We start from the raw sequence: 27699 nt of genomic DNA, 5'->3' as shown, positions 1-27699 counted from the left end.
AGGCAAGTAAAAGCGGTGAAGTGGGCAGTCCTTTCTGTAGTGGACCTGTCGCACAAGATATTTAGCATAAAGTCAGTCCCCCCGCTGTATGGGGATCAAGCTTTCACTCTTCGACTGCCTTCATGTCTGACAGCATTGAAAGAGGGAAACTGACGATTTTTTACTTTACAGCCAGAGGAACTTTCTTCATGTCAGCAGCATCTCATTCGGACAACCATTAACCCACATCAAGCTTGCCTTTTCGGGGGATTAATTTAACCAGACCGGGATTTCATGTAAGTGCAATTAGGATAGTCTCTCAGTACAACTCCAAATGTCGTGGTTGTTTCTGTTATGACAGCATGTGCAGTAGGCAAGCAAATTAGTAGATTACCCTTGTTTGAACTATCAATCAATAACGTAGCCTATACATTGTTGTATTAGGGTTGATAGTCTGAAACTGCCAGGCCAGGCTACCTCACAAACTCAAACTTTACCAGCAAATTACTCTAAAGTTATTGACCAAAGTTTTAGGATACTCGGTAAGTCCGTTAACATGATTTAGGTAACTGTGTGGTTAAACTTGTATTGACCAGGGTAAAATAAATAGACTCATGTTAAAAGTTTACTTCATTATTAATGAAGATGATGATGATGATGATGATGATGATCTGTCACATCTGGCCTTATAAACTCAAAATTATGTTCCAGATAAGAGTGCACTCCGTTACTATAACCATAGCCGTAATGCATGCCCGTATCTGAATGAAACATACATCTATTAGGCCTAGCCTGTGTACCTTGACAATAACACTGAAAGTGTAGACCACAATGTATCTAAAAGGATCTCTAATATTGGCCTTGATTCATTTCTTAGTAGGTAAGGGTTAAACGTTTTGAAACCTTGCATATGCTCCTCTTGTGAAATGTAAATTTGCTTTAATTCAGTTGAAAAATAAGTCTCAGTTTCCATCTTTCTAAAGCTAAATAAAATAGTGTTTTTTACTAGCATTTAATATATCAGAATATATCAGAATTGATATACATGCTAACGCATTTTGCCCATTGTTTGTCCAAATTATAAGCTCTTTCGAAATGCAACTCATATGATAGGCTACGTTTTGTCTTGCATGGGGGGCGCGCTCTGTGAGAATATTTCAGAGGTCAAAAGTTTTTGGGGAACTACCCGAAATTGATAGGTGGCAGGTGCTCCGGAGCTACAAGAGAACTCAGAAAGAAAAACAGAGCTGCGCCCCCTCTACCTTCTGCCCCTCCCGTCTAGGCCTCGGAACTCTCTCCATACAAACATGCGTGCGCTCACTCATCCCTGAACATGGTTTATGTTTTCAAGCATATATTTAAGTATAAATCACTGCTATTGTTTCATATAGGCTAACAATCCTTTGTTGGGTCCATGTTTGTGGCCTATTTGGTCATGAAATAGGCTACTGCGTAAATAAAAGGAAAACATAGGCCTATGTCTAAAAAGGGTATAGGCTATAACGAATTCAACTTTATACTACTTCATTCTAACACTATAGCCTATAGATGTTTACAATAATTGAAGAATTCTTTAGATAGATGTCATGCAGAAATTTGAATGCCAATCATAATTTATTTAATTTATTTGATAGCAACGTGTCTTACACAGCTTGGCCTATTCTAAATATGGTAGGCCTATACAGGGGTATTTTAAAAGTGGTATATAAAAGATATAATAAATATATAAATAAGAAAAAACGAATTTCTGTAGTAGCCTACAACGTTGAACAACAAGTGTCACTCTATTTATTCGATTTTAAGAGTGATATGTCACCAAGATTTTATTATTTAGGCCATGTAATTTTTTCATTGCATGTTATTTTGTAGTTTTCAGTCTGACACGTGTTCCACATCACATGTGAAGTTAAAGATCAAGAGAATATCAGATGTGATCATTTGTGTATTATAAGTATTGTGGTCCTCTGTAGCTCAATTGGTAGAGCATGGCGCTTGTAACGCCAGGGTAGTGGGTTCGATCCCCGGGACCACCCATACGTAAAAATGTATGCACACATGACTGTAAATCGCTTTGGATTAAAGCGTCTGCTAAATGGCATGTTATTATTATTATAAAACATATATTTGTATTAGGCTATGGAATCATACGGTTTTGAAATGAAAACCCCTGAGTTGTTTGAACGAAACATTTTGGCGTAGCCTATTCTGTTAATTCAGCGTCAAATCATGGGATAGTGTTGAATTAAAATGTGACAAGGGATAGGCCTATAATTTAGGGTGCAACATTGTCTTCCAAATAACCTGTAATTCTCAGTCATTATAATTGTCAGGTGTAAAATGTGATCATGCAATGGGCCTCAGCCATCAAGCTATGACAATTAGCCTAACAGTTATTTCTTATAGGCATATTAATTGTTGATATTGTCGAATTGTCCCTGTGTAGTAGACTACTTGTAAGCTACCTCTAGATTTAGCATTATTTAGCATGATACATTTCACTCAAAATATAGATATAGGCTAATTTATATTTTTAATTGCTCCTATTTCAGATTGCTTTCTGTTTATTAATTGAACACTTTATTGTGAATCTGAACGTACAGACAAAGCTATAACGTTATTCACATGGCCTACCAGCCAAATAATCTGTAATAAAACCTTTATGCGCACGTTTAAAATGTTCTGATAAATACAAAATATAATAGCCTAATAATAATAATAATAATAATAATAAAATTGACTTTATAACATCGAAATTGTTCAGAAAATAACTTGGGAGATTGAGAAATCCAAGTTCATGGTGTGCTTGTAGAGTAACCTCGTTTTGCCACTCCCGGTAATATGCAAATGAATGTTAGGAGGGGAGAAATTAACATCTACAAACATTGGGCCGAAATTCCATCTGCCGCCTCCTCGAGAAGGCCCTTAATAAGTTCTCAGACAGCAAAGTGACACACATCTTAATCAAGTCTTAATCCAAGGAATTAATTCTCAACGCGTTTATGAATAATTCCAAGGCTAATGCACAAGTCCGTGGAAATGTAAGCAGTCTGCCTCTGCCGTAACAACAGATGGAACCAGCAATCTCCTGAAAAATGAGAAGATTTCTGCTTCCATTATTTTTATTATCAGATGTATATTTTAATGAGACCGATTTCGTATAGGCTACTGCTTATGCAAAGCGCTCTGCTTATGCAAACTAGAGACCCCATCTCGCATCGACTCCTACTTATGTTGATTTGCGCAAAGAGTTGAACACGAGTTATACTTCATTCAGTTCATAAGACTATGAGTAAACGTACACTTCCATCTATGCTTATAGCAATGTTTTATGCTCTTAAAGCGAACGGTGGAGACAGAAAACAGAGGAACACAGAGGTGGAATTTGGATGGTGAGAGTGGTGGTGCACTGCTCCCAATTTAACAATGCATGGCACACTAGCACGAGAGCAAGTCCTTAGAAAACATCACAGTAATTCTAATAAAGTTGTTGAACTACCAAGGTTACACAATCAATTGCTATGGGTTATGTTTGACAGACAAGCAATTTGCCTGTAACATTTCAGCATGTCAGGTTACGATCAAGTATCTGGTATAGCTATATCAACATAAGTAGGCATATTTGTAGACTATTTTGACTATTGAACAAGAAAAAAATTATGATCTATAATCTGACTATGAATAGTATCATCATTTGTTATAATTATTCCTATTATAATACATGTATTATTACCATTGTTCACATTTAGTGACTAGATTGACTCACTTATTTCAACGGGTGAACAATTTGTTATATACAAGATGTCTAAATTATGAGTAATTTATGGTTGAAATAGAGTGCATGCTTTTTGACAACATAATCAGGCATCTCTGATACATTTTTAGGAAAGGATACATTCTCAACTGTAGGCCTACACATTTATGCACATTTCTATGATAAATTAAAGGAGCCACCATAGTGAAAATTTTATATTTTCATAGATATTAGTTGAAGTAAATGATTGATATTGTGACAGATGTTGTGAAATATAAGCAGATAACAATGAACTAGATTAATTGGTAATTAACTAAGTCATTATCATAACATACCCTATAAACATTTAGGACATTGCACCTATAGTTATTATGTTATGAGTAGGGATAACCTTTATAAAATGAATGCACTAAATAACACAACATTATTGTAAATCTGGTGTGTCTCTTGAAATTCATAAAAGCTTGGTGTCCATTTTATCAATGTGTTCTTGTTAGACCCATGATGGGTTGTTGGCCTTATCTAATTCTAGGGAAGGGAGTTGATTTGGAATACGAAATATAATAATGTCGCGGCTCTGAAGGGGGCACTGACACCTTGTTCTAGGCGAAATGACGGGCAAGCGTTACCACACTCCCTGCCAAGCTTCCCAGCCTCTCACAGCACTGCTCTGACACAGTCCCATACATCACTGTCAAAGTTGATATGTGTCTGACTGTGTCATATTCATATTTCTGACCAAAATACTGTACTTCTCTGGTGTCATAGCCCTACACACAAAGCAAAGGACTGCACCTGTTGCTCTCTCTCAGGCAACTATCCTCTGAGTTTTGCTGTGGGTTGCTTTGCAATGAGACTGGGTTATTTTTCAGTTTAGGACTTTGTTGTAGACCAAACAGATATGTCCTATATGGCACATATTGACTATTGATTTCAACAACTTTACATTTAATTTCAACAAGCTTACACAATAGAGAATCAAAAGCAATAATTATATTTAATTACTTAAATTTGACAAGCAATTGTAATGATTTCAGCATAATCTTCTTTATCAAATTAGACTGGTTGTACAATCAACTGAAATACCATTAGACCTGCAAGTCAACATTAGCCCACAAAACCATATCAGAACCTCATTAGTAATATAGCTAGCCTCAGCACAGAAGCAGTACATTTTGTAAAGCATTCACTCTGTGAGAATTGACCTTATCCTTAATCTCCCTTCTCTCCTTCAGGGGCAGAACAACGCCACTGGGAAAGATACTAATACCATAGAATAATATATTCCAAAATGCTTTATACTTTGCGAAGGATGAATATCTATTTATCAGCTTTTGCATGGCTCTTTTCACATTTTAAATTCTAGCCTGTATTAGAGCAAGAGGGCTTGATCACAACCCTGCCCCCTGTGTGTCCCAGTTTCCCTCATTGTGATTGGATATGGGCTTACTTGGTCTTTACTCTGCAAAAGCTTTGCTGGAGTGTTTATAAATCATGGATGTCATGTGGGAGACTAAGGGAGATGGTGCAATAGTTCTACTGTGATTTATAATACACATGGGAATAAGGATTTTGAAACATTGAGGAGAGAACTACATTGGCATAAGTATGTATTTATCATTGTCTACTTGTGTCAAACAACATCAAGTTTTATATTTGATATCCAACCGGTACTTTTGAAAAATGTGATACTCATTTATAACTTCTAAAATCATGATGCATGGCAACTTTAAAATGCTTGAACAGAAGGGATTGTAAGTGTATGTTTTTTGTTGGACTCACTTGCTTTTTCTGTCATGGTGAATTCAAATCTTAAGGTCTTGACCAACATGACATATCATAAACACTTTGTTTTATTCATGTAATTCTTCCAACTTTGAAGTGGAATACAAATATTTTTGATAGGCTTATCTGTATGGAGATGTGCATAACACATCATGAGGCTTCATCATGTAGGGCTTCTTCTGAGATGTCAAGGGCAGAGGCACTCACATAGATGAGCGGATGACTGTCAGGAATGTTCTGTAGAAATTACAAGGAGGGGAAATGGAAATACAGCTAGTATTTGCTTGATATGGTGACTCAGTTTGAGGACTTATTGAATTTACCATTCAAACTGACAACGAGCTCTCCATCAAGTTAGTCTGCAAATGTTGATGGTCAGCAAGTTGGTTGATCAGATCAGAGCCCCCAACCAGTACAGTACTTAAATGAAAATGACTGGGAAATGTGTACTACATTTAATAGTATCCAGCTGAGGCAGTGTTACTTAAATAATTTTGGTACAAGGCAAAGATATATATATATATATACAGTACCAGTCAAAAGTATGGACACACCTACTCATTCCAGAGTTTTTCTTCATTTTTACTATTGTCTACATTGTAGAATAATAGTGAAGACATCAAAACTATGAAATAACACATATGGAATCATGTAGTAACCAAAAAAGTGTTAAATAAAAACATATTTTATATTTGAGATTCTTCAAAGTAGCCACCCTTTGCCTTGATGACAGCTTTGAACACTCTTGGCATTCTCTCAACCAGCTTCATGAGGTAGTCACCTGGAATGCGTTTCAAATAACAGGTGTACCTTGTTAAAAGTTAATATGTGGAATTTAATGCATTTGAGCCAATCAGTTGTGTTGTGACAAGGTAGGGGTGGTATACAGAAGATAACCCTATTTGGTAAAAGACCAGGTCCATATTATGGCAAGAACAGCTCAAATAAGCAAAGAAAAATGACAGTCCATCATTACTTTAAGACATAAAGGTCTGTCAATACGGAACATTTCAAGAACTTTGAAAGTTTCTTCAAGTGCAGTTGCAAAACCCATTAAGCCAGGGTTCTTCATTTCCGGTCCTGGAGGGCCGAAACACTTCTGTTTTTTATTTCTACCTGGTAGTTAATTGCACTCACCTGGTGTCCCAGGTCTGAATTAGCCCCTGATTAGAAGGAGAGGATGAAAAACAGAGGTGTTTCGGCCCTCCAGGACCGGAATTGAAGAACCCTGCATTAAGCACAATGATAAAACTGGCTCTCATGAGGACCGCCACAGGAAAGGAAGTCCCAGAGTTACCTCTGCTGCAGAGGATAAGTTCATTAGAGTTACCAGCCTTAGAAATTGCAGCCCAAATAAATGCTTCACAGAGTTCAAGTAACAGACACATCTCAACATCAACTGTTCAGAGGAGACTGCGTGAATCAGGTCTTCATGGTCGAATTGCTGCAAAGAAACCACTAATAAAGGACACAAATAATAAGAAGAGACATGCTTGGGCCAAGAAACACAAGCAATGGACATTAGAAATCTGTCCTTTTGTCTGATTAGTCCAAATTTGAGATTTTACGTTCCAACTGCCATGTCTTTGTGAGACGCGGAGTAGGTGAACGGATAATCTCTGCATGTGTGGTTCCCACCGTGAAGCATGGAGGAGGAGTGATGGTGTGGGGGTGCTTTGCTGGTGACACTGTGTGATTTATTGGTTACTACAAGATTCCATATGTGTTATTTCATAGTTTTGATGTCTTCACTATTATTCTACAATGTAAGAAATAGTAAAAATAAAGAAAAACCCTTGAATGAGTAGGTGTGTCCAAACTTTTGACTGGTACTGTATACAGTGCCTTGAAAAAGTATTAATCTCTGTCACGTTCGTTGAATACAGGATTGGACCAAGGTGCAGCGTGGTATGCGTACATGTTCGTTTATTGAATAAACACAGAACAAAACAAAAGCAAGGTAATGTGAAGTTCTAAAGGCTAACATCAAACACACAGAAACAAGATCCTACAACATAGGTAGGCAACATGGCTGCCTAAGTATGATCCCCAATCAGAGACAACGATCGACAGCTGCCTCTGATTGGGAACCACACCCGGCCAACATAGATCTACAATATCTAGATCTTACACATAGAAATTCACACCCTGACCAAACCAACTAAAGAAAACCGGGCTCTCAAGGCCAGGGCGTGACAGTACCCCCCCAAAGGTGCGCACTCCGGCCGCACCAACCTGACTCATTAGGGGAGGGTCCGGGTCGTGACGTCCTCTCCCTTTCTGCCTCCCCGTTGCACCTCTGGTCCGGTCTGGACCTCGGTGCAATGCTTCCCCTCTCAGTCCTCCCACGATGCACCAAGCCCTGTCTGGACTCTGGTGTGGGAGGCCCCAACCCTGGAGAGGGGTTGACGTCTGGTTCTGGAGTGGAGCCGCTGACCGGAGCTGAACTGGACCTGGTGGAGCGGACTGCTCTGGCTCTGGACTGGAGCAACTGACCGAGGATGGACTAGGTACTGGTGGAGCGGACTGCTCTGGCACTGGAGTGGAGCAGCTGACCGGAGCTGGAATGGGCACCGGTGGAGCGGACTGCTCTGGCACCAGCTGTTCCGGGCTGGGGACACGCACCACTGGTCTGGTGCAAGGAACAGGCACGGGCCGCACCGGGCTGGGAACACGCACCACTGGTCTGGTGCGAGGAGCAGGCACGGGCCGTGCCGGACTGGAAACACGCACCACTGGTTTGGTGCGGGGAGCAGGTACAGCAGAGCAGGTACAGCAGAGAGCTCTAAAGACTGAGCTCTCTGCTGCTGGAGGGTTAATTCCGCTCTCAGCTTTGCTTGTTGCCTGGCCAGCTCCTCTATCCGTGCAACCATTGACTCCTTCTCCCTAAGGGCCTCCTGCAGCGCCTCATTTTGAAGGGAGCTCTCCTGCACTATCTACGCGATCAGCCCCCGTAAGGTGGTTGTCTCTTCTGTTAGAGTGCTAATATGCAGGTCTCTCCGAGCCTCCTGCTGCTTAGCCAACCACCCCGTGTGCCCCCCCCCAAACATTTTCTTGGGGTTGCCTCTCGGGCTTCCTTAGCGGTCGGCACCGTTGGCGTCGCCGTTGATCCTCTCCTGCCTGGGCTTCTACCTTCGCCCAGGGTCCTTTACCAGCAAATATCTCCTCCCAAGACCACATCTTCCCCACCTGTGTCCAGGGTGTTTGCTCCTCCTGGGCACGCTACTTGGTCCGTTGGTGGTGGGATCTTCTGTCACGTTTGTTGAATACAGGATTGGACCAAGGTGCAGCGTTGTATGCGTACATGTTCGTTTATTGAATGAACACCGAACAAAACAACAAAAGCAACGTAACGTGAAGTTCTAAAGGCTAACATCAAACAAGCCAAACACACAGAAACAAGATCCCACAACATAGGTAGGCAACATGGCTGCCTAAGTATGATCCCCAATTAGAGACAACGATCGACAGCTGCCTCTGATTGGGAACCACACCCGGCCAACATAGATCTACAATATCTAGATCTTACACATAGAAATTCACACCCTGACCAAACCAACTAAAGAAAACCGGGCTCTCAAGGCCAGGGCGTGACAATCTCCCTTGGCATTTTTCTTATTTTGTTGCATTACAACCTGTAATTTAAATTGATTTTTATTTGAATTTCATGTAATGGACATACACAAAATAGTCCAAATTGGTGAAGTGAAATGAAAAAAATAACTTGTTTCAAAAAATTCGAAAACATTTATAACGGAAAAGTGTTGTGTGCATATGTATTCACCCCCTTTGCTATGAAGCCCCTAAATAAGATCTGGTGCAACCAATTACCTTCAGAAGTAATATAATTAGTTAAATAAATGTCACATGATCTGTCACATGATCTCAGTATATATACACCTGTTCTGAAAGGCCCCAGAGTCTGCAACACCACTAAGCAAGGGGCACCACCAAGCAAGCGGCACCATGAAGACCAAGGAGCTCTCCAAACAGGTCAGGGACAAAGTTGCGGAGAAGTACAGATCAGGGTTGGGTTAAAAAAAAATATCCAAAACTTTGAACATCCCACAGAGCACCATTAAATCCATTATTAAAAAATTGAAAGAATATGGCACCACAACAAACCTGCCAAGAGAGGGCCGCCCACCAAAACTCACGGACCAGGTAAGGAGGGCATTAATCAGAGAGGCAACAAAGATACCAAAGATAACCTTGAAGGAGCTGCAAAGCTCCACAGCGGAGATTGGAGTATCTGTCCATAGGACCACTTTAAGCCATACATTCCACAGAGCTGGGCTTTACAGAAGAGTGGCCAGAAAAAAAGCTATTTCTTAAAGAAAAAAATTCGAAGTAGTTTTCAAATCTGTTTGAAAATCACTGTTTTTAAAATGTTTGAACTTTTGATGATTTCATCGGGTATAACTTTTTAACAAAAAAACGTATACAAAACGTAGAAATGCGCCGTATTCGCATATGTCAGTGGAGGCTTCTGAGGGGAGGACGGCTCATAATAATGTCTGGAACAGAGCAAATGGAATTGCAAACACATGGAAACCATGTGTTTGACGTATTTGATAAGCAAACACGTTTGTTTTTCATCGGCAGGGACTGGGAAACTGGTCAGAATTGAAGGAATGATGGATGGCACTAAATACAGGGAAATTCTTGAGGGAAACCTGTTTCAGTCTTCCAGAGATTTGAGATTGGGATGGAGGTTCACCTTCCAGCAGGACAATGACCGTAAGCATACTGCTAAAGCAACACTCAAGTGGTTTAAGGGGAAACATTTAAATGTCTTGGAATGGCCTAGTCAAAGCCCAGACCTCAATCCAACTGAGAATCTGTGGTATGACTTAAAGATTGCTGTACACCAGCGGAACCCATCCAACTTGAAGGAGCTGGAGCAGTTTTGCCTTGAAGAATGGGTAAAAATCCCAGTGGCTAGATGTGCCAAGCTTGTAGAGACATACCCCAAGAGACTTGCAGCTGTAATTGCTGCAAAAGATGGCTCTACAAAGTATTGACTTTGGGGGTTGAATAGTTATGCACACTCAAGTTTTCTGTTTTTCTGTCTTATTTCTTGCTTGTTTCACACCAAAAAATATTTTGCATCTTCAAAGTGGTAGGCATGTTGTGTAAATCAAATGATACAAATCCCCCAAAAATCTATTTTAATTCCAGGTTGTATGGCAACAAAATAGGAAAAATGCCAAGGGGGGTGAATACTTTCGCAAGCCACTGTATATATACAAAAGTATATGGACACCCCTTCAAATTAGTAGATTCGGCTATTTCAACCACACCCGTTGATGACCGGTGTATAAAATTGAGCGCACAGCCATGCAATCGCCATAGACAAACATTGGCAGGAGAATGGCTTTACTGAAGAGCTCAGTGACTTTCAACTTGGCACCGTGATGGGATGCCACCTTTTCAACAAGTCAGTTCGTCATATTTCGGTCCTGCTAGAGCTGCCCCAGTCAACTGTAAGTGCTGTTATTGTGAGTGGAAACGTCTAGGAGCAACACCAGCTCAGCCGCGAAGTGGTAGGCCACACAAGCTCACAGAACGGGACCGCCGAAGTGCTAAAGCACGTAGCGCGTAAAAATCGTCTGTCCTTGGTTGCAACACTCACTGCCGAGTTCCAAACTGCCTCTGGAAGCAACGTCTACACAATAACTGTTCGTCGGAAGCTTCATAAAATGGGTCTTCATGGCCGAGCAGCCGCACACAAGCCTAAGATCACCATGTGCAATGCCAAGAGTCGGCTGGAGGGCTGTAAAGCTCGCCGCCATTAGACTCTGGCGCAGTGGAAACACGTTCTCTGGAGCGATGAATAATTCTTCATCATCTGGCAGTCTGACGGACGTATCTGGGTTTGGCGGATGCCAGGAGAACACTACCTGCCCCAATGCATAGTGCCAACTGTAAAGTTTGGTGGAGGAGGAATAATGGTCTGGGGCTGTTTTTCATGTTTGGGGCTAGGCCCCTTAGTTCCAGTGAAGGGAAATCTTAATGCTACAGCATACAATTACATTCTAGACGATTCTGTGCTTCCAACTTTGTGACAACAGTTTGAGGAAGGCCCTTTCCTGTTTCAGCATGACAATACCCCCGTGCACAAAGCGAGGTCCATACAGAAATGGTTTGTCGAGATCGGTGTGGAAGAACATGGCTGGCCTGCACAGATCCCTGAACTCAAGCCCCTCTAACAACTTTGGGATGAATTGGAACACTGACTGTGAGCCAGGCCTAATCGCCCAACATCAGTGCCCGACCTCACTAATGCTCTTGTGGCTGAATGGAAGCAAGTCCCTGAAGCAATGTTCTAACATCTAGTGAAAAGCCTTCCCAGAAGAGTGGAGGCTGTTATAGCTGCAAAGGGGGGACCAACTCCATATTAATGCCCATGAATTTGGAATGAGATGTTCGACAAGCTTTTTCCACATTTTGTTACGTTACAGCCTTATTCTAAAATTGATTAAATAAATAAAAATCCTCATCAATCTACACACAATACCACATAATAAAAAGGCGAAAACAGGTTTTTAGAAAAAACAGAAATACCTTATTTAAATAAGTATTCAGACCATTTGCTATGAGACTCGAAATTGAGCTCAGGTGCATCCTGTTTCTATTCATCATCCTTGAGATGTTTCTACAACTTGATTGGAGTCCACCTGTGGTATATTCAATTGATTGGACATGATTTGGAAAGGCACACACCTGTCTATATAAGGTCCCACAGTTGACAGTGCATGTCAGAGCAAAAACCATGCCATGAGGTCGAAGGAATTGTCCGTAGAGCTCCGAGACAGGATTTTGTTGAGGCACAGATCTGGGGAAGGGTACCAAAAAAATTCTGCAGCATTGAAGGTCCCCAAGAACACAGTGGCCTCCATCATTCTTAAATGGAAGAAGTTTGGAACAACCCTAAGCACACAGCCAAGACAACGCAGAAGTAGCTTCGGGACAAGTCTCTGAATGTCCTTGAGTGGCCCAGCCAGAGCCCGGACTTGAACCCGATCGAACATCTCTGGAGAGATCTGAAAATAGCTGTGCAGCGACGCTCCCCATCCAACCTGACAGAGCTTGAGAGGATCTGCAGAGAAGAATGGGAGAAACTCCCCAAATACAAGTGTGCCAAGCGTCATACCCAAAAAGACTTGAGGTTGTAAACGCTGCCAAATGTGCTTCAACAAAGTACTGAGTAAAGAGTCTGAAACTTATGTAAATGTGATATTTCCGTTTCCGTTATTTTTTTAAATGTAAAAAAAAAGGTTTTTACTTTGTCATTATGTGGTATTGTGTGTAGATTGATGAGGATAAAAAATACATTTAATCAATTTTAGAATAAGGCTGTAACGTAGCAAAATGTGGAACAAGTCAAGGTGTCTGAATACTTTCCGAATGCTCTGTGTGTGTGTGTGTGTGTGTGTGTGTGTGTGTGTGTGTATATATATATATATATATATATATATATATATATATATATATATATATATATATATATATATATATATATATATATATATATATATATACAAAAATATAAACGCAACATGTAGTGTTGGTCCCATGTTTCATGAGCTGAAATAAAAGATCCCAGAAATGTTCCATGTGCACAAAAAGCTTATTTCTCTCAGATTTTTTGCACAAATTTGTTTAAATCCCTGTTAGTGAGCATTTCTCCTTTGCCAAGATAATCCATCCACCTAACAGGTGTGACATATCAAGAAGCTGATTAAACAGCATGATCATTACACAGGTGCACCTTGTTCTGGGGACAATAAAAGGCCACTCTAAAATGTGCAGTTTTGTCACACAACACAATGCCACAGATGTATCAAGTTTTGAGGGAGCGTGCAATTAGCATGCTGACTGCAGGAATGTCCACCAGAGCTGTTGCCAGAGAATGTAATGTTCTGCATCGCAGTGCTAGCTGTGCCACTAGAGATCCTGGTTCGAATCCAGGCTCTGTCGTAGCCGGCCGCGACCGGGAGACCCATGGGGCGGCGCACAATTGGCCCAGCTTCGTCCAGGGTAGGGGAGGGAATGGCCGGCAGGGATGTAGCTCAGTTGGTAGAGCATGGTGTTTGCAACGCCAGGGTTGTGGGTTCGATTCCCACAGGGGGCCAGTATGAAAAAAAAATATGTATGCACTCACTAACTGTAAGTCGCTCTGGATAAGAGCGTCTGCTAAATGACTAAAATGTAAATGTAAATTTCTCTACCATAAGTGATTTGGCAGTACGTCCAACCGTCCTCACAACTGCAAGCCACGTGTAACCACACCAGCCAAGGACCTCCACATCCAGCTTCTTAACCTGAGGGGTCGTCTGAGACCAGCCACCCGGACAGCTGATGAAACGGAGGAGTATTTCTGTCTGTAATAAAGTGTGTAGATTGTGGGGAAAAACTCATTCTGATTGGCTGGGTCTGGCTCCCCAGTGGGTGGGCCTATGTCCTCCCAGGCCCACCCGTGGCTGCGCCCCTAGGGCTTAATGAATTTATTCAATTGACTGATTTCCTTATATGAACTGTAACTCAGTAAAATTGATGCATGTTGCGTTTATATTTTTGTTCAGTATGAAAAGGATTTAATAGAGATTTTTTGTCACTGGCCTACACACAATTCCCATTATGTCAAAGTGGAATTATGTTGTAGGACATTATTTTTTTTATTAATTAAAAATGAAAAGCTGAAATGTTTTGAGTCAATAAGTATTCAATCCCTTTGTTATAGGGAAAGGGGGATACCTAGTCAGTTGTACAACTGAATGCATTCAACTGAAATGTGTCTTCTGCATTTAACCCAACCCCTCTGTATTTAATTTTTATGGCAAGGCTATATAAGTTCAGTAGTAAAAATGTGCTTAACAAGTCACATAATGCGGTGCATGGACTCACTCAGTGTGCAATAATAGTGTTTAACATGATTTTTGAATAACTACCTCATCACAGTACCCCACACATACAATTATCTGTAAGGTCCCTCAGTCGAGCAGTGAATTTCAAACACAGATTCAACCACAAAGACCAGGGAGGTTTTCCAATACCTCGCAAAGAAGGGCACCTATTGGTAGATGGGTAAAGTAGACATTGAATATCTCTTTGAGCATGTATATACATATAAACTGAGTGTATATACACTCTTTGTATATGATACACAGTGTACAAAACATTAGGAATACATTCATAATATTGAGTTGCACCCCCTTTTGCCCTCAGAACAGCCTCAATTCGTCGGGGCGTGGACTCTACAAGGTGTTGAAAGTGCTCCACAGGGATGCTGGCCCATGTTGACTCCAATGCTTCCCACAGTTGTGTCAAGTTGGCTGGATGTCCTTTGGGTGGTGAACCATTCTTGATACACACAGGAAACTGTTGAGCGTGAAAAACCCAGCAGCGTTGCAGTTCTTGACACACTCAAACCGATGCGCTGAAAAGATTTGGCATGGGCCCTCAACAGCTGCACCATTGAGAGTTTCTTGACTGGTTGCATCACCACTTGGTATGGCAACTGCCTGTCATCCGACCGTAAGGCGCTACAGAGGGTAGTGCATACGGTCCATTATATCACTCGGGCCGAGCTCTCTGCCATACAGGACCTCTATACCAGGCGGTGTCAGAGAAAGGCCCTAAACATTTTAAAAGACTCCAGCCACCCAAGTCATAGACTGTTGCCACCGCATGGCAAGCGGTACTGGAGCACCAAGTCTGGGACCAAAAGGCTCCTGAACAGCTTCTAACCCCAAGCCATAAGACAGCTGAATAGTTAATCAAATGGCTACCTGGACTATTTGCATTGACCCCCTTTTTTATGCACTGACTCTCTTGCACTGGCTCTTGCACACTCACTGGACTCTACCCACACACTCACACATACTACACTGACACGCTCACACACACACACACACACACACACACACACACACACACACACACACACACACACACACACACACACACACACACACACACACACACACACACACACACACACACACACACACAAACAAACACTCCAACACACACACACACACACACAAACACACACACACACACACACAAACAAACACTCCAACACACACACACACACACACATAAACACACACACACACTACATATGCTCACACACACAAAACACACACACATGCATATTGTTGCCACACACACACTCTCTCTCACACACACACACACACATACACACACACACACACACACACACACACACTCTTCACATATGCTGCTGCTACTCTGTTTATTAGCTATCCTGATTGCCTAGACACTTTTACCCCTACCTACATGTACTTATTACCTCAATTACCTCAACTACCTCAATTACCTCAACTACCTCGTACCCCTGCACATTTACTAGGTACCGGTACTCCTTGTCCATAGATAGTCTCGTTATTGTAATTGTATTGTGTTACTATTTCCTTTTTATATTTTGTTAATTGTTCTTACTTTTTAACTCTGCATTGTTGGGAAAGGGCTCCTAAGTAAACATTTCACGGTAAAGTCTACACATGTTGTATTCTGCCCATGTGACAATTTGTTTTGAACATTTTATTTTATTTGGTACGGACCATGCACGTTAGGTGCAGCTCCCATTTTGGGAGCGCCCATAAAGGAGTTGAGAGGCGGCTAAGTGGATTGGAACATATCCCCGTCGTTAAACCCAGCCACGAGATCATAAATCTCAAGAAGCTTTGAGGGAGTGATTGTGTCCCCATATCTTCAAGGTGTTAACTGCGCTTGTATAAATAAACTACCTGTTATTTTAGGCTCCATTACGAATCAGTCTCCCTCACGAGGTTGCTATTTAGGTCTGAACGGTCACCATATATTTTACAACTATATAACTGCAAAGGAACAAAAATAGAACTAACAGAACACATTCGTAGTAATTAACACGGAATACAGGCCTATATTTGATCAAATAGGTATTTCACAGATGGACCGTTTCATGTCCTTAATTCGATAAAGTCAATCAACAACCGGAATGTTATCAAAATATGAGAATATTCTAAAACCTGCTGAGTAGGCCTATAGCCAATGATTAGCACTAGCAGTTTGTCAGATTTTAAAAAGCAAAGAGAATTGTGATATATACATAGACAGCAGATTCCCTCTTTAATTTGTGTTGATATGCAAATGTGAGAACTGCAATCTCTTATATTACATATCCAGGATTATTATTATTAACATAATTATTGTTGTCATTAGTTGTTCTTTCTGATATTGTTTTTTATTGTTGTTATTTTTTTGTCATGCCAATTCGGTTGGACGTCTAAACTTATATGAGGATGCTTGTATTATTTTGCCATATTGACTAATATTGAAATGTATTGCCTTCCTTTTGCAGAGCCTGGCGGCCGGGGTTATGGATTTTAACCTTCTGACAGACAGTGAAGCCCGTAGCCCAGCGCTATCGCTTTCGGACTCTGGGACCCCTCAACATGATCAGGGATGCAAAGGCCAAGACAACAGCGGTCAGTTTCCACGTTTACCATGCAAATGCTTTGTCTACAGGAGTGTATGACTGACTAAATGTCCTCAGACTGACATTTTGGATGAAGAATAGGCATATATGTTAATGCATGTGGGTCTAAACCAATCGAATAATTTGATAATAATAATAGGAATTATAATGGCCTAATAGGCTATAATAATAATAATAATTATAATATCAGGACGAATTTCTAAAATTGTTTATGTAACTTGCAATAGCTATTAGGGTATTCATTGTCGCCTTTAATGTGCGTAATTGTGTGGATATCAATTCAACCATAATATGAATTGGCTTGCTAATATTTTGTAGACCTATAGCGCATATTCCTATTATTCACATTAGATAATTGTTCTTTTCCTTCATGAACTCAAGTTGCAAGTTTATTCTTCTCGCTTGGCTTTTACAAAGCAAGTGTTATTAACTGCAGCGACTATAGACTTTAATGGAAGCTACTGTAAACATCTGGCATGGACCCCTTGCGCTTTGGCGGAGCTTTTTGGCATTTTGTCATGTGCGTGTCTTTGCACGCTGATGTGCTGTAGGTCTATTAATAACTCTCAATTGAAACCTAGAAAATAATCTAAAACACACCTGTGCGTAATGAACTGAATATAGCCTAATGTCATAGGCCTAGACATGCAATAATATCCCGAGGAACTACGATTGCTCAGGCTTGAAAGCTAAATATCTGCCTCTGTATTTCAACCGTCTGCATGACAATTTATAACAAATTAGGCCTTTGACAGAGAGAAAAGGCTAATATTTGTGATACCCGTGCGGTCTAATAGATGAAATCTCTGTGGATCCAGCGTCTGCAACAGACTCCATTAGTGTGACTAATGTAAACTTACTCCGAAATGGACGGCCCTGAGTGAGTGCAGGGATTTAGGAGAACCCGCATATACTGTATGTGAACCACGGATTAGGCACTATAACCATCAAGATAACGAGGTGTGTGGGAGCCAAATATCAAGAGGCAATATGTCCAATGTAGCTTACTTGTATTGTTCACTGACAATGGAATAGTCATTCTAGAAAAGTTTTTAGATATAGAAAAATAAACCATCAGTTCATTCATTGTTCTTTCTTGTGATATTGGCATAGTTAAAGTCAAACAATTAGTTTGTTTTTCAATGTCCATTTAAGGTTAGGGTTCTCATAATATGTATCCAGAAGGATATACACGCTTATTTATGATATATGGGATGTAGCTCAGTTGGTAGAGCATGGCATTTGCAACGCCAGGGTTGTGGGTTCGATTCCAGTATATAAAAAAAAAATGTATGCACTCACTAACTGTAAGTCGCTCTGGATAAGAGCGTCTGCTAAATGACTAAAATGTAAATGTATTTGTTCAGTGTAGGCCTATATATTTTGTAATAAACTGGATCCCCATGATGATGGACACCTGGGCCTCACCTCTGAAATATTACAGTGCCTACAGAAAGTATTCAAACCCCTTGACATAATTATTTTTTGGTGAACGTTTTTTGTTGTTGTTGTGTTACAGTCTGAATTGAAAATTGATTAAATTTAGATTTTGTGTCACTGATCTAAACACAATACCCCATAATGTCCAAGTGGAATTATGTTTTTAGAAATGTTTACAAATTAATAAAATATCAAAAGCTTAAATGTCTTGAGTCAATAAGTATTCAACCCCTTTGTTATGGCAAGCCTAAATATGTTCAGGAGTAAAAATGTGCTTAACAAGTCACATAAGTTGTATGGACTCTTTGTGCAATAGTGTTTAACATGCTTTTTGAATGACTACCTCATCTCTGTACTCGACACATTCAATTACTCCACAATACTAACCTAATTGACAGAGTGAAAAGAATGAAGCCTGTACAGAATAAAACATTTCTAAACATCCATCCTGTTTGCAACAAGGCACTAAAGTAATACTGCAAAAAAAATTGACAAAGCAATTCACTTTTTTTGTCCTACATTTACATTTACATTTTAGTCATTTAGCAGACGCTCTTATCCAGAGCGACTTACAGGAGCAATTAGGGTTAAGTGCCTTGCTCAAGGGCACATTAACGTCATTTAGCAGACGCTCTTAGCCAGAGCGACTCGCAAATTGGTGCGTTCACCCTATAGCCAGTGGGATAACCACTTTACAATTTGGGGGGGGTTAGAAGGAACACTTTATCCTATCCCAGGTATTCCTTAAAGAGGTGGGGTTTCAAATGTCTCCGGAAGGTGGTGAGTGACTCCGCTGTCCTGGCGTCGTGAGGGAGCTTGTTCCACCATTGGGGTGCCAGAGCAGCGAACAGTTTTGACTGGGCTGAGCGGGAGCTATGCTTCCGCAGAGGAAGGGAGCCAGCAGGCCAGAGGTGGATGAACGCAATGCCCTCGTTTGGGTGTAGGGACTGATCAGAGCCTGAAGGTACAGAGGTGCCGTTCCCCTCACTGCTCCATAGGCAAGCACCATGGTCTTGTAGCGGATGCGAGCTTCAACTGGAAGCCAGTGGAGTGTGCGGAGGAGGGGGGTGACGTGAGAGAACTTGGTAAGGTTGAACACCAGACGGGCTGCGGCATTCTGGATGAGTTGTAGGGGTTTAATGGCACAGGCAGGGAGGCCAGCCAACAGCGAGTTGCAGTAGTCCAGACGGGAGATGACAAGTGCCTGGATTAGGACCTGTGCCGCTTCCTGTGTAAGGCAGGGTCGTACTCTCCGAATGTTGTAGAGCATGAACCTGCAGGAGCGGGTCACCGCCTTGATGTTGGCGGAGAACGACAGGGTGTTGTCCAGGGTCACGCCTAGGCTCTTCGCACTCTGGGAGGAGGACACAGCGGAGTTGTCAACCGTGATGGCGAGATCATGGAACGGGCAGTCCTTCCCCGGGAGGAAGAGCAGCTCCGTCTTGCCAGGGTTCAGCTTGAGGTGGTGATCCGTCATCCATACTGATATGTCTGCCAGACATGCAGAGATGCGATTCGCCACCTGGTTATCAGAAGGGGGAAAGGAGAAGATTAGTTGTGTATCGTCAGCATAGCAATGATAGGAAAGGCCATGTGAGGATATGACAGAGCCAAGTGACTTGGTGTATAGGGAGAAAAGGAGAGGGCCTAGAACTGAGCCCTGGGGGACACCAGTGGTGAGAGCACGTGGTGCGGAGACAGCTTCTCGCCACGCCACTTGGTAGGAGCGACCTGTCAGGTAGGACGCAATCCAGGAGTGAGCCGCGCCGGAGATGCCCAGCTCGGAGAGGGTCGAGAGGAGGATCTGATGGTTCACAGTATCAAAGGCAGCAGACAGGTCTAGAAGGACAAGAGCAGAGGAGAGAGAGTTAGCTTTAGCAGTGCGGAGAGTCTCCGTGACACAGAGAAGAGCAGTCTCAGTTGAATGTCCTGAATACAAAGTGTTATGTTTGGGGCAAATCCAACACAACACATCACTGAGTACCACTCTCCATTTTCAAGAATAGTGGTGGCTGCATTATGTTATGGGTATGCTTTTCATTGGCAAGGACTAGGGAGTTTTTTAGGATAAAAATAAATGGAATAGAGCTAAGAACAGGCAAAGTCCTAGAGGAAAACCTGGTTCAGTCTGCTTCCCAACAGACACTGGTAGACAAATTCACCTTTCAGCAGGACAATAACCTAAAACACAAGGACAAATATACACTGGAGTTGCTTACCAAGATAACATTGAATGTTCCTGAGTGGCCTAGTTACAGTTTTGACTTAAATCAGCTTGAAAATCTATGTCAACTTGAAAATGGCTAGCAATGATCAACAACCAATTTGACAGAGCTTGAAGAATTTTGAAAAGTAATAATGAGCAAATGTTGCACAATCCAGGTGCGGAAAGCTCTTAGAAGCTTACGCAGAAAGACTCAAAGCTGTAATCTCTGCCAAAGGTGATGCTAACATGTATTGACTCAGGGGGTTGATTACTTATCTAATCAAGATATATTAGGGTTACATTTTTCATTCATTTTTTCCAAATGTTAGAATTGTTCTTCCATTTTGACATTACAGAGTATTTTGTATAGATCGTTGACCAAAAAATGACAATGAAATCCATTTTAATCCCACTTTGTAACACAACAAAATGTGGAAACAGTCAAGGGGTGTTAGTCGCTCTGGATAAGAGCGTCTGCTAAATAACGTAAATGTAAAAATGTAAATGGGTGTGAATACTTTCTGAAGGCACAATAATATTTCAGAGGTGAGATCCAGGTGTCCACCATCATGGGGATCCAGTTTATTACAAAAAAATATAGGCCTACACTGAACAAATAACCATGTATATCCTTCTGGATACTTATTATGAGAACCCTAACCTGTGTATCCACTAAATGCAGAAATGTAATACATACTGACGATTTTAATTAAATTAGTTCTTATTAAATGACAAATGGCACACTCAATTGGCATCTGAAGTTTCAAAATGAGTGAAACTTCTATAAATGACAAACACTAACTGTATAGGTGTAAATGTACAGTATAGATCCAGAGGCTTGGTTACAGTAGGCATATTTTATTCAGACCAGTTTTGATTATGTAGCTGGGAATTTATCATTTCTTTCACAAAATTATAGTTTATTTATTTTTATTTATTTCACCTTTATTTAACCAGGTAAGCCAGTTGAGAACAAGTTCTCATTTACAACTGCGACCTGGCAAAGCAAATTGCTACTGTCCATCATTACTTTAAGACAGGAAGGTCAGTCAATACAGAACATTTCTTCAAGTGCAGTCGCAAAAACCATCAAGCGCTATGAAGAAACTGCCTCTCATGAGGACCACCACAGGAATGGAAGACCCAGAGTTACCTCTGCTGCAAAGGATAAGTTCATTAGAGTTACCAGCCTCAGAAATTGCAGCCCAAATAAATGCTTCACAGAGTTCCAGTCACAGACACATCTCAACATCAACTGTTCAGAGGGGACTGTGTGAATCATGTGTCCTTTGGTCTGGAGTCCAAATTTGAGATTTTTGGTTCCAACCGCTGTGTCTTTGTGAGACGCGGTGTGGGTGAACGGATGATCTCCGCATGTGTAGTTCCCACCGTAAAGCATGGAGGAGGAGGTGTTATGGTGTGGGGGTGCTTTGCTGGTGACACTGTCTGTGATTTACTTAGAATTCAAGGCACACTTAACCAGCATGGCTACCACAGCATTCTGCAGCGATACGCCATCCCACCTTGAATGAGTAGGTGTGTCCAAACTTTTGACTGGTACTGTATATATGCCTTCTACTATACATTTGTACACCACCATCAATATTAACCCATGTGCTATAGGTGTGTATAGTGTAGCCAAATCATTTTTATAAACTGGGTGGTTCGAGCCCTGAATGATTATTGGTTGACAGCCGTGGTATATCAGACCGTATACCATCACGGGTGTGACAAAACATGTATTTTTACTGCTCTAATTATTTTGGTAACCAGTTTTTAATAGCAATAAGGCACCTCTGGGTTTATGGTATATGGTCAATATTGTGATGAGTGTGATGGAAGGAGTCAGGCGCAGGAGGGTAATCACCAAATACAGAGTTTATTCCTTCGTTACACAAAGTAAGCTGGAATAGCGACAAACGAAACAGGCACAGGGGAAATATCTACCCTGGCAACAAAATGTTACGAGTAGCTCCACCGAGCTACACTACTCTCACATACAAACAATCACCCACAAGGACAGGGGGGCAGAGGGAACACTTATACACGGACTAATGAGGAGATTAGAACCAGGTGTGTGTGATTGACAAGACAAGACAAATGTGATGATGATAATTGGGGCGGCAGTGGTTAGTAAGCCGGTGACGATGAACGCCGAAGCCTGCCCGAACAAGGAGGGGAGGCAGCCTCGGTGGAAGTCGTGACAAATATACCACGGCTAAGGGCTGTATCCAGGCACTCTGTGTTGTGTCGTGAATAAGAACAGTCCTTAGCCGTGGTATATTGGCCATATACCACACCCCTTCGGGCCTTATTGCTTAAGTATACCCTCGGCAATGTATTACACATGAAAAACTAAACAGCTATTCAGATTCATTGTATTTGCATTATGTCAGTGAGTAAAGTTACAATGTTCAAAGATGTATTCTATTTGGAGATCAAGTACAACGCAATCAGAAAAAAGCTCAATAAATTGACTTGATTTACTTCCATCAGTGAGATTCCTTTATTGTAGGTTTTTGAGGTCTGCCCTCTCTCCTGGATTGTGCCATGGGATGAAAAAGGGGTTTTGGCCTAAGTGATGGCTAAACCAGTGTCCGTTTACTGGTAGATAGCAGCAAAAGCCTGGTCCTATTGGTTTTGCCAGTGGCACTGTAGAGTCTTTTAAACCCTGCTGATTATTTCTTACTGCTCCCAGAGAGATAAACCCTTGCCAAACAGTCCGAAACCTTCCCAGTCACAAAAGCCTTATCCCTGGGATTAGGTAGCCAACTAATTTCACTCTTTCTGTGGGGTCCTCAAATTGCGGAACTCAGATAGAGAGAAAGGATCTTGGGCAGACAAAACAAGTCTGTTTGGTTCTGGTGTAAGTGACAGATGGCTTTCAGGGCCAATTTTAATTATTGATCCGTTTTTGACAACTCTGAGAAGAGGATACATACAGTCAATGAATCTTGAAATATTCCAAACAGAACTGCACAAATCTAATACAGTTGGTGTAAACTGTAAACAATTTGCCATATTATTTGAAAATATGTAAATACATAATTTTTCAAATAGCATGTCCATTATATTAATTAATTGAAAATAAAATAGGTCACCTGGTAACATGACATTTTAAATTAGTCACAGACTATTGCCAATATGCTTTGGAAAGTGTGATAACTTTTCAATGGGAAGACACTTCACTCTGTAGTGATGATTGCTGCTCTTGTGCAAAATACTTGATATTGGATGGGAATGGAAATATGCAATTTTTCTAAAACATGTTTGAGCAAGTCTGGAAGTATTGTAAAGAAATATAGATAGTTATGATGCTATACAAAAGGAGGATTTGCTATGTTTTGGGCTTTTTGTTCTGATTATAACTACTCATCCCTGTTATTGCCTCCCAGACACAGAGAAGTCCCACCAGAACCAGACAGATGAGTCCAATGCAGAGGATGGCTCTCTGAAGAAGAAGCAGCGCAGGCAGAGAACCCACTTCACCAGCCAGCAGCTCCAGGAGCTGGAGGCCACCTTTCAGAGGAACCGCTACCCTGACATGAGCACACGGGAGGAGATCGCCGTGTGGACCAACCTCACAGAGGCGCGAGTTAGGGTGAGTCCCCACAGAATCACTACTGAGCCAATACTGAGCCAGTGGAATAATCCAAACCCACTTTCCTTATGGTTTAGCTGTTATTCAACAATACATTTGTGGGACTCAAACATATCATTTCAACATAATTCTGAAGGTAAAAAGGCACCTGAAGGTACAAATCTAAAAGATGACAAATGTACCTAACTGAGCAGGGATTTTAAAATGTTGCCATTTGACTTCAACAACCTAAAACTAGGCTTCACATGTCACAAAGGTCAGAAGTGTGTTGATCTGCTCCTGACCCTGAAATGTCCCCTCAAGCCCAGAGGTTTGGTCACCCCCAGTATGGAGCAGGTAGGCTCACATTTTGATGGATGACAATACAATCGTTGCCTGCCTGCCTAGTAATGGATCCAATTCATGTTGGCTAGATTAAAGGTCACATAGCACACAGTCTTGGTTGTTATTTTGAAAGAACAACAGACCACACACGTCCTAATGTCTAGCAGGACCCCACTTGTTCCCTGCTAATCCCACATGGACGCAGATTCCCCCTGCATATACAGAATACTTCTCCTGTCATCTTGATTTATGGCATTTAACACCGAATGCGTTTGTAATAAATGTTTGAATAACAAACCACCTCTATATCCATGCTGGCTACTTCCTTGCCTTCAAATGTGTATGTACAGTACATAGCTGCATATAATGTTCTTAATAAAACTGAAATTGCTATTGCATATCTATATTTACAGTACAGAGAGTCCTGAGTCCAATGAGACTGGATTCTAATAATATCAATACAGCTCAGACTAAATTAAACCAATACAGTATTATAAAATGAAAGGTATAATATGAAATATGTCAGAGCTTGTCTGAATTCTGAAAAATAGATTTTAGGAGAGTCGTAAGCAATGGACGTGGGTACTTAGGTCACAGCGAGTGTCTGATTGTGTCAGTCATTTGACAGTTTTAGGAAAGTGAGGTAAGGTTTGCCACAAACCCCCCATCCAACTACCATTTGACATTCAGATTTTTCCATGAACACCTAAACAACATCGCCCCAGAGTCGTGTTAAAAGGCGAGAGAAATCTTCCTCAACAGTGGGGTTTCCCCTACTGTCAATGGGTACCATGGAAAATTCACTGCTATGTACACTGTACCCACACGTTTAATAGTCCAGAGCATTCTATTACTATCACAACAGATGCCTGGGCTGCCGGCTGGCAGACACAGACTGAGGGTTTGGATGAGATACTTTGCCTGGCACAGCAGTATTAGATGAGGAAGAGAGGGAGGGAGATGATTTAGCCACAGAAGTGTTGGTGGCTTTAATTATTTTATTTGATTAGAATAACTCAAATGTGAATAATATTCCTTTGATTAATACAATTAGATTTTTAACTGTACATGACACAGTCCATTTATATTATTTTTGTATTGGATTCCTATAATAGAGGTATTTTGCTTCTCAATGAGGAGTTTTGAAGTCTTTATGAGATAAAGAGAAAGTTCCACCACAAAATGAACGCTCAGGGAGAAATTCATATTTCCCCAATTGGGAACTGAATTAAGTACCTTCATTTTAGATTTGCCATTAAAACTTTAATCCGTTTTATACCCTCCAAAAATAGGACCTTAAAATGACAAAATGTGAAGACCGCTCCAGCTTGACATTTCTTTCACTGGGAGCGCATAATTCAAATAAGTGAATAATTTGTTTTAATAAACCATGGCTAATATGACTGTTTGATTATACACTTCAACTTAGTTTTCTGGATTATTCTTTATTTTAAAAAGTCTGCAGCTACTGTATATATAATCTTGCCTAAACTATTTGAAAGGAATCATAGTCTCAGTCATTGCATACCAAAATGTTATTGTGTTTCAGAACTATTTTTACCACCTCAGACTATGTTGAAAAGAAAATACCATATTTATTTTCCTTTTTTCCCTTTTCTGTCCTTCTCCCTCAGGTATGGTTTAAGAACCGCCGTGCCAAATGGAGGAAGAGGGAGAGGAACCAGCAAGCTGAGCTGTGTAAAAACGGCTTCGGTGCCCAGTTCAATGGACTCATGCAGCCCTACGACGACATGTACTCTGGCTACTCATACAACAACTGGGCCACCAAGAGTCTGGCCAGTAGCCCACTGTCAGCCAAGAGCTTCCCCTTCTTCAACTCCATGAATGTAAGCCCCTTGTCCTCCCAGCCCATGTTCTCCTCCCCCAGCTCTATCCCCTCCATGAACATGGCCTCCTCCATGGTGCCCTCGGCGGTGGCCGGGGTGCCGGGCTCGGGACTCAACAACCTGGGCAACCTGGGCAACCTCAACAGCTCCACGCTGAACTCAGTTGCGGTCACCGCCGCCACCTGCCCCTACGCCACCACCGCAAGTCCTTACATGTACAGAGACACCTGCAACTCCAGCCTGGCCAGCCTCCGACTGAAGGCCAAGCAGCACGCCAACTTCGCCTACCCAGCCGTGCAAAACACAGTGTCCAACCTAAGCCCTTGCCAGTATGCAGTGGACCGGCCGGTATGAAGACATGTACCCACTCCAACCCAGCCTGCCCTGTACCCCCCAACCCCCCAACCTCTCAGACCCACTGCCCCCCTCTCACTCTCCTCCTTCCGGTCCCTGCTATGCTCCATCAGTGAATCAGAGTTAACTGCACACATCGCCATCACCATGGACTGGTTAACAAGATGCTGTTTGTCTAACTGATGCTACACAACAGGAATAAGCTTCAACAGTTAGAAAAAAATCCCCTGATGGACCACCATGCTTCAAAGAACTCTCTCAAATACGCTGAGACTTTGTTGCTGAACCGACCAACTGTTAAAAAGGATTTCTAAGTTTAATCCAATATCATTTTTTGGTACTGCATGACTAGAGTGAATTTAAAATGAAGAAAACCTGGATGCTTCAACTGCACTGGTGGTCAACATCTTGGCCAAACATGAAATCATTGTGACGCTTGCCATCATCATGGGAAAAGGACCTGTGGTTGCAATATGGGATAGAGGATGTATATAATGACTTTTTTGTTTTGTATGTGACAAAACTATCTATGAAACGTAGTACTTTGGAGATGAGAAAAGCATGTTCTTCAAGAGCAGACCCTAGATTGATGTACTATGAGTACCTCCTTTAGGAATTGTAATCTTTGTTATGAATTCCACTCCCCTCAGAAGGTCAGGTGTCAAAGGTCAGATCAGAAAGGAGAGAGGAGCTAGCACAATGTAGTCTCAGACAGAATAAATCATATCCAATATCAGAACCTTTTTAAAGAAAAGCCTAAAAAAGCCATTGAATATATAGATTTGTGTGGTGTTATAAAAAGAGAGTCCATGACTGTAAAAATGTATGTAAGAGTGCAGTTGTTATAAAACAAGCCTTTTTTCTGGTGTAGCCTGCTTTGTCTCATTAACATAATAAAAATGA

At 41.4% G+C, this 27699-nt stretch overlaps 1 protein-coding gene across 1 annotated transcript; it reads left to right on the top strand.

Annotated features, from left to right (window-relative positions):
• The first annotated feature begins 15 nt into the window (after nt 1-15).
• LOC121553328 (pituitary homeobox 3) lies at nt 16-27699 on the top strand. The gene is made up of 4 exons (XM_041866357.2): nt 16-275; nt 16887-17013; nt 24066-24271; nt 26230-27699. The coding sequence occupies exons 2-4, from the start codon at nt 16905-16907 to the stop codon at nt 26794-26796; spliced, it is 882 nt and encodes a 293-aa protein (XP_041722291.1). The 5' UTR covers nt 16-275; nt 16887-16904; the 3' UTR covers nt 26797-27699.

The sequence above is a fragment of the Coregonus clupeaformis genome, chromosome 37, assembly GCF_020615455.1.
Source record: "Coregonus clupeaformis isolate EN_2021a chromosome 37, ASM2061545v1, whole genome shotgun sequence".
Taxonomy (NCBI): Eukaryota; Metazoa; Chordata; class Actinopteri; order Salmoniformes; family Salmonidae; genus Coregonus; species Coregonus clupeaformis.
Note: the sequence above shows the minus strand (reverse complement) of the source record. Positions and strands in the feature narration are given on the sequence as shown.

Excerpts from the sequence above, each read along its gene's own strand:
- LOC121553328 (XM_041866357.2), top strand. The coding sequence starts at position 16,905 with ATGGATTTTAACCTTCTGACAGACAGTGAAGCCCGTAGCCCAGCGCTA. Across the intron at positions 17,014-24,065 it reads CAAAGGCCAAGACAACAGCG|ACACAGAGAAGTCCCACCAG; the intron begins GTCAGTTTCCAC and ends ATTGCCTCCCAG. Across the intron at positions 24,272-26,229 it reads TCACAGAGGCGCGAGTTAGG|GTATGGTTTAAGAACCGCCG; the intron begins GTGAGTCCCCAC and ends CTTCTCCCTCAG.